Here is a 13,152-nt window from a genome sequence, read left to right as displayed (position 1 = left end):
ACATGTCAGAAAAACAAGATGGCTGATAGGGGGCTGTTTCTAAGAAAATACTAGAGGGATATTTTTTGTTCAAATATCACATGCTGATTGCCTGTGGTCCTTAATTTGTTGTAAATAATGAATCTTGGGGATGGCTGGGAAACATGATTACCCAAGAAGCGTCCATTTTGAATTTTGGGAGTTAAAGTTTGTTATTCGAGGATGAACTAGATGAGACGAATTCATGATAGAACTACTTACTCCTTCCAATTTGTGTTCCATCTTTCTCCCTGTCAAATCCGACCCCTTTATATCCATTAGCATTGGGTGCCTTGTTCATTTTATGAATAGATGAAGTTGGCAGTGCATATGCATCCTCCTCTCATATGATCGGTTTTGATACGGTTTTAGTTTCATATTGATGCGGAGCATTTAAACTTTTGATTAAGAGTTAAACAACTGAAAGTAAAAGTTGATTTGCATAACACTTACTTGTAGTAAGCAGTTTTTTCATAAAAATGGGTTTGAATATACAAAAACCTTAGTTTTACACCACTAAGTTTCCATAGGTGATAAGAAACAGTAAGTTTATTATGATTTGATAAATCAGAGTGTCTTACTGGCGGCTCATCTACTTTGTGTGGTTTAATGGGACATGGTTGGACTCGAGGACCACACTGGACATTAAGTGGCGAGAGTACAACGTGACATGGATGAGCCAGTATGGTGTGCACTATCAGACAGCAACAAGACATTTAGACATATGGCACTTCTCCTATGCCTTCAACCTATATTATCACACCAAGTTCTATAACACAGAGACACAGCGAGACACTCTCCTTACTACACTCCGATCTGCCTGGACCGGTATGGGTTTCTGTAAGTATATCAACATTAATCCTTTATTTATTCATTATGTGATATAGAATGATCTTATGTCTGCAGTACTGCACAGTTATGTGATATGTAATGATATTATATCTGCAGTACCGTACAGTTGTGTGATATCGCATGAAGGTATGTCTGAATTACTGTACAGTTGTGTGATCTAGAATGATCTTATGTCTGCAGTATTGCTTTTAAATGCTCAGCTGCAACTTCTGATAGTGTTGACCAAACTACAGTCTAAAGAATTGTTTTATGTATGATGTTATGTTATGTATGTTTTATGTATACTTTGTCACATAACAATAACTCGCAACAATTGGTTTTTTTTTTTACTGAGATGACATGTGTAGAATACACATGGGCCTCTTGTAAATGAAGGACTGTATTAGTTTTGTTTATGTTGATATGGGTAAATCATCAAAAGCAAATAGATTGTGCTCCGTTTTCAATTTAGTACTTTATAGTTGTATCTGAATCAAAGCAGTAAATGTTGACAACTTTTCCGGAAAACTTACAGGACGGTGCCTGGCAAAGTTATTGAAATTCATTGTTAAAGTCGTTATAAACCATGTTAAATACAGACTAACGCTCCAATTTGTTGATGCTGTGGCTTGCATGGCAACTAGAATATGGTATTGACATTTAAATTGAAAACAGAAAGGTCGCCGAAAGACCGACCCTTAATGAAAGTAATTTTCTAAACAATTAATCTTAATCGTTGTTAGCCAATAAATATATTTACTTGTAAATGATCAAATGATCAGATGCCACTACAATTACAAATACAAATGACATTGTTAAATGATTTATTTTCTTAAAATTTCATTTCAGTAAATAAGGAATGCAGGAGTCTTGATGTTGACATTGTGAGACAACACCAGCTACCAACGGCCAGGTTCGTAGAATTTTTTATGAGAATAAGTTTGGGAGGAAATATTATTGTAAGTTTGTTAATTTGTATAAAAATTGGCTTGTTTTTGACAGGTCCGTGATCTGAAGCAAAGTAAAGTTGGACAGTTATTCGTTATTTGTTATTGGGACCCATACCCGAAAATCAGCAAAATTGAGATGTTTTTCAAATTCAGTGTTTCTGGTCATAGCTCGGGGTAAATTCCTATTTCAATCTTAATGAAACTAGGTGTGAATACTATCATTGGCACCTCATGTACGTGCAACCTTTCAAACCCTGTGCACCGGCATATGTTTCACCGCATTTTTCTGTAAAAATTTGAATAACGAAATACTGTCCATTTTTACCTTGCTGTGATCTGTCTGAAATTTGTGGTTGATATTATATTACATTGGCTCCTTCTAATACCTCAACTTGCTGCCATGGGCATGGTTCATCCGCATTTTATTCTTCCTAAAACTATATGTTTCATGTGCATGATGTGGTACACACAAAATAAAAGAATGTGTCGATTGATCAATTTTGATATTTACAAGAACAGAATGAAAACCTGATCGATTTGAATAATTATAAGAACAGAATGACCAATATAATTTATAATTGTATTTGGAATGTTAAATGAAATTTATTTACAGCCGATCGGATACTAACGCAGCTATATAGGTACTTGTCCAAAACTATTGTATCATCATACCATTCAGCTTATCAAGATTTTGTTAGATGTTTGTGTGTCAATGTTTTGTTAACGCAAAGATATTTATACAGATTATTTCTTTTCTTTTCTTTTTTCCTTGACTTTGGACATTAAGCTACATAATATGTACTGTGATTCTGGACTTTTTATAAGAGATGCAGTATGTATGTACATTTATATTTTTTCTAACATGCATATCACAGGTGAAAACAACAAAAACCTTAAAACAAACATTATTGTGTTTATACATGTGGTACAAGGTGTAACAGACTTGCATTAAAAAAGACTGTTAAACCACGATGTTCCTTACCATTTTGTCTGAGTTATATATCATTAGTTCTAATTCTAGGTACATGTACATGTATTATCAAAACTAAACATTCGATTTTTGTGTCAATATACTGATGTAGTAGCAACCATACTAAAATATTAATCAAATGGTTTTTTCGTTGCATACCTTTGATTGCAGTGGCACATTATGGCAGTTAACCTATTTCTTGCGGTACAATGGAGAAAACGGTCACAATTGGACAGTGGACGCGCAATCATGGCCCTTGCTAAATTCAACTTTGCCAGCACACATCTCCACAAGTGTCTCACTAAAATGGTTCCAGTCTCTGATTAGTGTCTACTCTTCCAACAAGGTTGCAGTCACAGATTTCTCAGCTATAGAAAAAGATATGACATCATCTCTTCTAAATCAAAACCCAGGTAATTCTACTTTTCATATTGTTAGCTCATTTACCCTAATTGAGCTTATGCCATAGTGCGTCCTCTTTTGTCTGTTGTCCTGTTGTGCTGGCACTCATCATTTTATAAATAAAGGGTGTGGACCACAAAGGGGAAGAGGGCGGGGCAAAAAGGATTATTTTGGGTATTTTTTTAACATCCTAATTCTTGACTGGTCGGAAGTATTATTTAGACAGGAAGACGACTTAGCGTTGTAAAAATGAAGGATGTGGTCTGTCTGGAGTTTACCTGAAGCGGTCCATCCCAACCCTAGAACATCCTTTGTCCAAAGGGACGCAGTGTCGTATAAATGAAAAGTGTGGCCTACCTTGCGCAGAGGGACAGGGCAAAATAAGGGAAATACCATTTACCTTTAAAGTGCTATAACTAAAGATCAGAATGAGTTAAAGGATTTGAACATAATTTGATCTGGTGGATATCTGGTCCAGAGAAAGCAACATTGTATTAAGACTATGATTCCAGAGAGCAGTGGAGCAGGGCCCAATAGGATTAGTAGAAGTAAATCTTTTAAGATTATGTTCCTTGTAAAAGGGATATTTACCTGAATTTGTGAGAACGTTTTGTGTGGCTATTCTAAATTTGATGTTAATATTGTCCTGGTTAAATCCTTGAAAATGTTAAGGAGAAAAGACTTAATGCTTTGAGAAAATGTATGTACTTGTCATTTGACCCTGTATTGACAAAAAGTGAAAGTTTAGCTGTCCAGAGGATTGTAATTTGATCATATGTTTACAGAGTTCAAAGGTTGTGGTTGTTACCATGTTAAAGTGGAGTTCCAAGAAGAGGTTGTTGATGCCAGTGGGTAAGGATGTCATGCATATTATGCAAAACAGGATCTAAATCAACAATACATTTCATTTTAATGTATTTAACTGCAGATATTCATGATCAGACCGTTCCCTTTAAAGCTATACATAACTGTTATTTGAAAGTGGTACATTTATTATTCTGCTTACATTATTGAGCATATAAATCTGGTGCTCATATTTTCCATCTTGTCATCTGTTACATTTGGTATTGTCTATTCTGGTTTTTTGTTTTTCTTGAACAGACACACGTATTGGCGTTTGTACTACCATGTGTACAAGAATGACCATGTGATTCCACTCTCTTCAATACGACCTATCAGTTGGGTGTACTTTAATAAGCAGTACTCTATTGGTGGGCATTATGGACATCATTACAACTTCTCCTGGCAGTGGACATGGCAGCAGATATACAGCCGATACAGCAGTCTAGGTGGGGTGTACCTATCTCACAGGCTTTCCTCCACACACTACCACCAGCTCAACTCATTATTAGAGGAGTACTACACCCACTACTACAATGGTAATCACTTTTCCCGTACTCCAGCTGTCCAGCTCACGAAAGCAGTACAGGTGGTAAATTATGAAAATTATTGCATCTGAAAATATTAGACCCGCATTAGATTGCACTTGTTTTTGTTTTAAATATGTTAATAGTCTAGGCTACATGAAATACTTCAAATTTTGAAATGGCCATATTAGTTTGTGAAATATAATCTAGCCTGTATGCAGGTTCCGGTTACAGGTTTTGGATTGGTGAATTTCTAGTGCTTGTACACGAGAAAGGCAAACAACCTTTCTATTGGTTGAGTTGTTCATGTATTGTAAACGAAGAGGCTAAATTAAGACCCCTATTTTCGAAGCTAGGCTGCTTGCTGCAGATATGTACATGGTTATTGTTTTTGCTGAAACCATGAGCTTGATTTTATGTAGAATTCACCGGATTTACAAAGATCATAACCTGTACTACTCATTGTTTGCACACACACATGCATTTTCAACTTCCATCACTATCAATTTCTATATATATGTACCCAATCTATCAGACTGACTCACAATCTGGTGGCATGTTATCTATCGAATGAATTGTTTGCTCTACTTTCGATAGGCGTTTCTGAGTTCGATGATATAGATATTTTTATTTTCAGATTTCAAAAAGGTGAAAGCAACAAGTGCCACTACACCCAGGGAATATTTCACCAAAGACGGGTAAGGCTTTTTGGCACCTTAATATGTTGGTTACTGTTGGTATTACCAAAATTAGACCAGGTTCAGTCTGTTTTTATAGAAAATTCACGCAATACTTAATTACTGATCAAATTTAAATGTGTTCCATATTCTGTAAATTGATTGTTTAGCTCACCAGAAGGGACAATATGATTTTGCTCACCTTGGTGTATGAAAGGCGGACACATTTTTAACTTATTCTTTTAGTCGAATTTAACCAGTTCTTCTATACTGTTTTTTTTAAGTCAATAAAAATCCGTGTTTACCTACATGGTATCAATTATTTCAAATGTTTAGTTCACACCACAAATATGTACACAATTAAGCAAAACAGGCTCTGTATATAGCTTTTTATGTTCAAGCCAGAAGAGCGTATACATGGTTGACTGCCTGATATTGTTCTACTTTTAACATAAGTATTTTTGTGTCCTCAGCTCGACTGTATGGCACATCCCGTTTATACTAGAGGTGAATGGAACACGTACCTACCCTCCCCCACTCAATATCAGTGCCCTCCAGTTGAATCTCACAACTGCAAGAGGAACTACCTATGAATTCATCTCCGAATCAAAGGTCACCAGTACACAGAAGTTCTCCTCCATAACAACAGACCATAAGGTTTCCAGTACTGCTTATGAGGAGATAAAAGCTGCTATAATAAAGACCCTTGTCAACCAGTTTCCAGGTAATGGAAGAACATGATTAATATCATTAAAGTAGACTCACTAACACATTGTCTCGAAAGAACATGGTAACCATTTGTCACAGTTTCTTTAATTGGAGTATTCAATGGTAGAAAATGCCTGTTTCAATCAGCTTTTTAAGGATTAAAAGGTACATCAGAAAGTTGGTTGGTAAGGGTTTCACGCAGGTAAGATCCTGAGAGAACGGAGCAGGACTGAGAAAATATTTGTTTATCTGGAGTGAATGCAGGTCTACTCCAACTCCATGTGTTGGAAACTATGGAATTCTGAAACTAAATTAAAATCACCAAAATATACAGATACAGGATTTACTCCGATGGTGGTCCATAATAACAAATAACAATAACAAAGGCTTACAATCACTTTTATACATTTAAGCAAGCAATATCCACACAATTGAACAAATAAAAAGGTGGTTTTTACATGACGTCTTTGCAAAGATTCTAAACTGCTGACGTGAGGAGGTGAGTTTTGATGTCCCTCTTGAACTTGGCCAGGGTATTTGACTTTCTAATAGCAGATGGTAAGCTATTCCACAACGTAGGCGAAACCCTCCCAAAAGCATCTGTTTCCGTAGGTCACAGTACGAGATTTTTGGACACAACAAAGATTCTGACTCCGACCGCAGTGATCGTGACGGCTGATACAGGATAACAAGCCCCTGTAGGTACTGTGGAGCTGTGCCATTCAGTGCCTTGTATGTGTACACCAGAATTTTGTACTGCGACCTGTATTGTACAGGTAACCAGTGCAACGAATAAAGCACAGGTGTGATGTGCTATCTCTTTCGAGTACGAGTTACTAGGCGTGCTGCAGTGTTCTGGACCCTTTACAGACGACAAGTTAGTTTGTCAAGTATACCGCAGAACAGGGCGTTACCATAATCCAACCGAGAGGTAACAAGTGAATGCACTAAAATCGTTCATGCATCTGCAGTTAAAAACTGCCGAATACAGCCGAAGTTCCTGTTCTGGTAGTAACAGGAGTTGGCAATAGCGTTCACTTGTTTCTTCATGTTCAGTGAACAATCAAAGTATACCCCTAGGTTTTTAACAGCTGGAACAGTGTCAATAGTTCTGGCACTGACCTTGAGCTGGAGAGCCATTGTTTGCTGACACTTTGGGGAAAAGACGATTAGTTCCGTCTTTTCCTGATTAAGCTTAAGCATGGTGGCGTTCATCCAGATACTGATATCTGTCAGACAAGCTTCCAGATTTTCTGAGACTGTATTCCAACTGTCTTGTGGTTTGATGACCATGAACCAACTAGAGCACCGAAGTTATAACAACTTTTTTCCCCCCACGATATGATCTTTGTTGAATACCTATGTAACCTCAACAAGATTATCCAAAAACCTCGAAATATCACACTCTATAGAAAAGCTCGGTTGGGAAAATATAAAATCAGACTTTCATTCTCAGCATGATCACCTTATCCACTGATACAAATTGGCAAATGTTTAAAGAAATTGTTCATGATTGTGTAGAACAAACGTAAAATCCAAAGATGGTCAACACTGGACGTCAGATTAAAAAGTGTGACCGCCTTGATAAGAAAATGAAAAAATGAAACTGGACATGTAGATCTAAAAGTGAAATTCAAGTCTTTGAAACACCAACTACAAATACTAGTAAGACAGTAAAAATCTGACAATGCTTACCATTTCATGAAAACGTTTTTGACATATATTAAGCACCATAAAAAGGACCAAACTGGTTCACCTTCATTAAAGCAAGTTATTCGACTCCCATACAAAATGGGAAATTTTAAACGAACAAGTCCCAGTCTGTTTTCACAAAACCAGACTCGATAACGTTTGCAGATTTTAGACATAAATATAACATGCCAAACCACAATAACAACACCATGACATTTTGACTCGTTCTGGTGTTACAATGTTGTGTTTGGTATTTGCCTTGTTCCTGTGTTACAATGCTATGTTTAATATAATGTTTTTGACTCGTTCCTGTTTTATAACTGTTAAATTCGGAATTTCGACTTGTTCCTGTATTTCAATGGTTATGTTGGGTATTTTGACTCGTTTGGCCATCTGTCAGTGATTGTCATCATTGTAGAAGATTCCTTTACAATGGCATTTTCAGCACATATTTAAGAAAGTTAACATTCTGAACAAGTTTTTGTTACAGTGTTTCCCAAGGTCAAAGAAGCTTTAATATAAAAGACATTAGATGTCATTCTACTAGATTATACCCCCTTGTGACTGTATCTTTACTAAACGTAACATAAAGCATTTGTATTGGACAGACTTTTAAGTTTCTAGTTGAGTAGGTAACAGTTCACAATATTTCTTTGACTTCAATGACAGTTTAGTAAAAATACCTTTTTTCTTTTTTTTGCACAGATTTTGAAGCATCATGGCTAAAGATTGATATGGGACCTCAACGAGAATTGGTGGATGAGAAAGGGTATGTTAATAAGGCTACTAAAACACTATATCTGTGGCACGGCTCAACATCGAAGGGATTTTGGAAAGCAAATAATGTGAAGTCTCACTCTGTTGGCTGTGCTATACCCGTGGAAAGGAAGCTTAGGTTTGGGCCGAGGGTGGGGATAGCGACTCATGGATGTTGTTTACCGAGCTTATACAAATCCAAATGAATCGAACAGTGATATGCATATAAAACTGCTTTGTACTTACCTTCAAGGCGTCCCTTATTGGGTAACTAGTATCACACGACCTTGACTCCTTGTTTAAGACCTACATGAACCGGCTAATGTTTGCCTGTCATTGTGGCACAATCAAACTGCCAATATTGAATATTTCAGCTTACTTTTATACAGGAGATGCATTCCTTATAAGAGAACTGAGTAAGCCTGTATTTGTCAGTAAATTTCCCCGATCTTTGTGCTTACCAATTAACAATAACTGGTCCTCTGCTGTGGATAATATAGAAGTGTAGATATACAATTGTAGCCCAGTATGTTACTTAAAAGGCAATATATATTGCTACAATCGACACATCAAATAGATCAGAAATTAAAACAAGTTTCGTTTCCTGTGATATGGTGTACTAATTTGAGTACTAATTACGGCCAACAAAGGATGAAATATCACTGCGAGTTTCAACAAGAGTAATTGTATATGCAAATAGATATTAGGTAAAAAGGTCAGTTCATGAAATAATTCTGTGTTTGTGAAAACATTTTTAAATCAGTGGATTTGTTTTCAGGTATTCCTCCTGGAAGTTGCATTACTCTCTCAGTGTCAATGGTACAAAGTTTGACACAAAGGGTGCACTGATCTTGAACTCTACAGAATTGACCAAAAATCTGTTGACAGTGACAGGGCCTAACTCTGTCCACTACCACCTTGCTAACACAACCAGTCCAGTGTCAGCGGAAACTCTTATGTCCATCAACCTGGCAACAGATGTATCCATCGCCCACACACATCATGTCCAAGAACAGGTCAAGGAGGTGTGGCAAAAATACTATGGAGGTAAGGCCTAGCCCGAACTAAGTGATACATTCCCATACAGTAAACATACTTAATATTTATATAATAATGATAGCGTTTCCAGGCTAGTTTCTCCTTGGATTGGAGCCCAACAGAATTTGCAAATAAAAAAGACCTTGACCTACTTTTAAGTTCAAATATGTCAAAAATTCAAACAACTTCTTCTTAAGTGCCCGGTCCTGACCAATTCTGGTTATTTTGGAACCAATCTTTTGATAAAAATTACAATATGGCCACCATGGCAGACACCTTTTAAAATTCAATCCAATCAAGCAATTTCCCGAGCTTATTGAATTATTGCACGGTTTTATATTGCCTTGTTATTTTTGAGCTGAAACGAAATTCAATATGTCAACTTTTGCTGTCATGTAGAAAAATAGTTTGGAATTTAAATGCAAATTTTACTGAACTGGTTTCACTGCAAGTTAATGGCAATGATAAGTGCATGGTCCTGATCTGTTACTGTTATGTTTAGCTGGTTTAAAATTCAATTTGACCACCAATGGTGTCATCTTGAAAGTATATTTTGTACTGTCATTATGATCACAATCTGTAAGCTTTTTGTGAAATGTCATCAAAGTATTGCCTCTGACTGTGCCTGCTGATATTTTCTTAATTTAATAACGTTATAAATCTCACGTGTAAATCATATTGGACATCTTCAAAAATTTGAACAGATTCGTCATCTGTGGATGTGAAGTTCATCAGACAAAACCAGTTTGTCAGTTTAACAGGGTAAGTTTTTTCATCTTCATATTGTAACACTATAGGGTATATTTAGATCCCTATCTCTATTTACTGAGTATAAAACGTATATCCTTCTTGTGATGTTTCTTTCTGTTAGAAAATGAAATGTTTTATTTCTGTTAGAATATGAAGTGTTTTATTTTTATTTGAATATGAAGTGTAGATAATTCTACAAAAGAGAATGCCGTTATAATATTTCATGCAAAATCAGTCAAACTTTATGCATTAAGTAATCTCGAAAATAGGGGTTTAATAGGGGGCTATAAAGCTATTGAACTTCAGAGTAATTTGAAGAAATAGTTGAAGAATATCATAAATGGTTATAACCGTGGCTGTAATGTTACTGTTGGTATACTCATAGACATATGCTCTTCACATGATGTTGTTATCCATTTGTCGTGCAGTGTTGGCTCTCCACCTTTTTAACTAATCTAACCTGTTATAACTTACACAGAGAATCCTTGTGGAGGTGGGACTATGTACTGAGTATCAATGGCACATCTGTACAGCCTGAGGAGGTCAAGTCAATAGACAGAAATCAGTTGACAACCAACCTTCTCAACTTGACTGGATCAGGCACAGAAAGATATCAACTGAAGAACTGGACATCGGCCTATAACAACTATGAAATGCACTTCCCTCTGTACATTGCAAACAAAGTTTCCCAGACTGACTTTTACAAGTTTAAGGAGAAACTACACAAAGCATGGCTTGCTATTGGTAACTAAACATTTTGAAACTGTTTTCTTTTTTCAATTCAACGGTTTATCCCACATCGTCATGTTTTGATTAGGTGAAACGTCTGACAGCACGGGCACTGTAAATATCGCGTATAGGAAATGATAGAAGTACAAAATAGGTTTAATTAAGTTGACATCACTTAATCACACATACAATTGCTCAACAATGATAACATACAGCCATCGATGTCAATAAAGGAAGTTCAATAAAGAAGCTGTTTATATAAAGTACTTGTTGTTTAGACATAGGCCGTCATACTATATATGGCTTAGTTAAGTTGCAAAATATCAAAACAAGAGGGACTCTTTAATCCCTTAAAAAATAGGAGAATTTAATCCCTATTATTATGGTGTTGATTAATAATGAAATTCACAATCACGACATATTTAAGTTTGATTCTCTACAATGATAGCGGAAAAACCGCTATGTGATTTCCGCTTAATATTACCATGCCGAAACATGGTTTTACACAACCAGTGAATGAACCCTTCTGCTAAAATATTGATGTCAAAGATTGTCGGGGAAACAAAAAATATACACGCACACTGAAATGCAGCTTAGACAGGGTAACGGTACAGGTACATTCATTGTACTATTTTGTCTGACGTTCGGCCGACACCTGTAAAACACACAAGCATATACTGCAGTCTACCATGAGACATGTCGATGGTATACGGTAAATGATTCACATTTGGGAACATCTGTACGACAGATGGAAAGATTAAATACTAAATTTTTATGTGGCTGGGAATAAATCGAAATTTGAGGAACACCGGTTATTCGAACAATTGCAGTTCGAGTAATCTGAAGTTAAGTTACAAAGAATATATAAGAACAAGGTCGGGACCCAATCAAACTAATCCAGGAACAGTGATATTCGAGTAAGTGAGATTACACTGTATCAATCATACTTGGCTGGAAGCATTCTTATGATATGTGGATTCCAAATTGTACAACTATATTTGACAGAAATCATCCTCAAGTTATGGGGAACCAAAATTGTACAAATGGGGACTATGGGGCAGGGGAAAAGAGGGTTATCTATCTATATACCTTCAAATGACGTTTCTTCTGAAATTGTAAGATAGATTGATATCTACCATGGTTTGATGGAATGATTCTTAGGAGCTCTTGGTTGGGATTCAAAAGTATTCAAATGAAGAGACTGATCCTTCAGGGTAAATGAGGGATAAAAACTGAAAGATGGTTATCAGCCATATTGGTTTAGAAGCATTCACAGGAGATGTGGATTCATAATTGAACAGATTAAGGTGCTGACGAAGAGATTTTTTGTTGGGTTTTCAGTTCATCTGCATGGGCAGCATCTGTCATCAGCCAGTCCGCAGTATTTCCTTTTAAAGTAAATTTTGGTGAAAAATGGAAATGTTATAGAGTCATTATGTTTGGCTTGTAGCTTCCCCGGATGGAATACAAAACAACACCTTTTTGGTAGACATGTATTGTATTCAACAGGTTAAAATTCAAAATAAAATTCCATGTGAGCTATCACGACTCACGGGCCTCTTCTTAGGGATTCTTGCATGTCCTTGTTTGGGGACAGACTCTTTTGTTGAGAATATTGAGTCAAGCTTATTCGTATAGAATTCCGCTGTTGTTTGTCTTACTCCTCCAAACGTAATGCACTTATTCCAATGAAACTTGGTATACAGTTAAATATATCACTTGGAATAACCTTATAACATATTGAGTTATTACCCTTTGTTGAAGACACAAATTTTCTTATTACTCCTTCAAAAGTACTGTGCAAATTAGAACGAAATTTGGTATACATAATGCTTATGTTGATTGGATGGTAATAAACTATAACCTGCAGGTTGAGGATTGAGAAAAGAAAATACCTGTTTCCCCTATTGTTGAAAAACAGCTTTTCTTTAATTGAATTGTGCCTCTGTCCTTACAAATATTTTGAAAGGTCTATCCCTACAATTCTTGGTACGGGCGGGTGGTATTAATCGGCCATTATGCTGTCAGTTCTAGTTACTAATTCATCATGTTTATGACTTTAACACTTTTACAGGTAAGAATGTGACTGTGGATATAGTAACACAGGAAGAGATTGTCAACTCCAAAGGGTAAGTAAAGGATTCCTTTACCAAGAAAATAAGCATAATCTACCTCGTCTAGAGCTCATCAACTCACAAGGGTAATGTAGTCGTTCTGCACCTAGAGCTCGTTAACAGGAGTGGGGTGGGGTGGGGGTGGGGGTA

The 13,152-nt window shown here is 36.3% G+C and overlaps 1 protein-coding gene across 1 annotated transcript in view; it reads left to right on the top strand.

The window, feature by feature from the left end:
• Positions 1–13,152, top strand: part of LOC110459728 — a 111,296-nt gene that overhangs the window by 45,285 nt on the left and 52,859 nt on the right. Inside the window, exons 22-33 of the mRNA XM_021512123.1 lie at positions 590–858; positions 1,699–1,762; positions 2,941–3,182; positions 3,957–4,023; positions 4,273–4,550; positions 5,176–5,236; positions 5,689–5,939; positions 8,321–8,384; positions 9,150–9,418; positions 10,114–10,171; positions 10,638–10,903; positions 12,963–13,017. Of these exons, the coding sequence (XP_021367798.1) occupies positions 590–858; positions 1,699–1,762; positions 2,941–3,182; positions 3,957–4,023; positions 4,273–4,550; positions 5,176–5,236; positions 5,689–5,939; positions 8,321–8,384; positions 9,150–9,418; positions 10,114–10,171; positions 10,638–10,903; positions 12,963–13,017 (1,944 nt within the window). The remainder of the gene's footprint in view (positions 1–589; positions 859–1,698; positions 1,763–2,940; positions 3,183–3,956; positions 4,024–4,272; positions 4,551–5,175; positions 5,237–5,688; positions 5,940–8,320; positions 8,385–9,149; positions 9,419–10,113; positions 10,172–10,637; positions 10,904–12,962; positions 13,018–13,152) is intronic.

This window comes from Mizuhopecten yessoensis, unplaced genomic scaffold, assembly GCF_002113885.1.
Source record: "Mizuhopecten yessoensis strain PY_sf001 unplaced genomic scaffold, ASM211388v2 scaffold10201, whole genome shotgun sequence".
Taxonomy (NCBI): domain Eukaryota; kingdom Metazoa; phylum Mollusca; class Bivalvia; order Pectinida; family Pectinidae; genus Mizuhopecten; species Mizuhopecten yessoensis.
The sequence above is the reverse complement of the archived record's forward strand: the minus strand, read 5'-3'. Positions and strand labels throughout refer to the sequence as shown.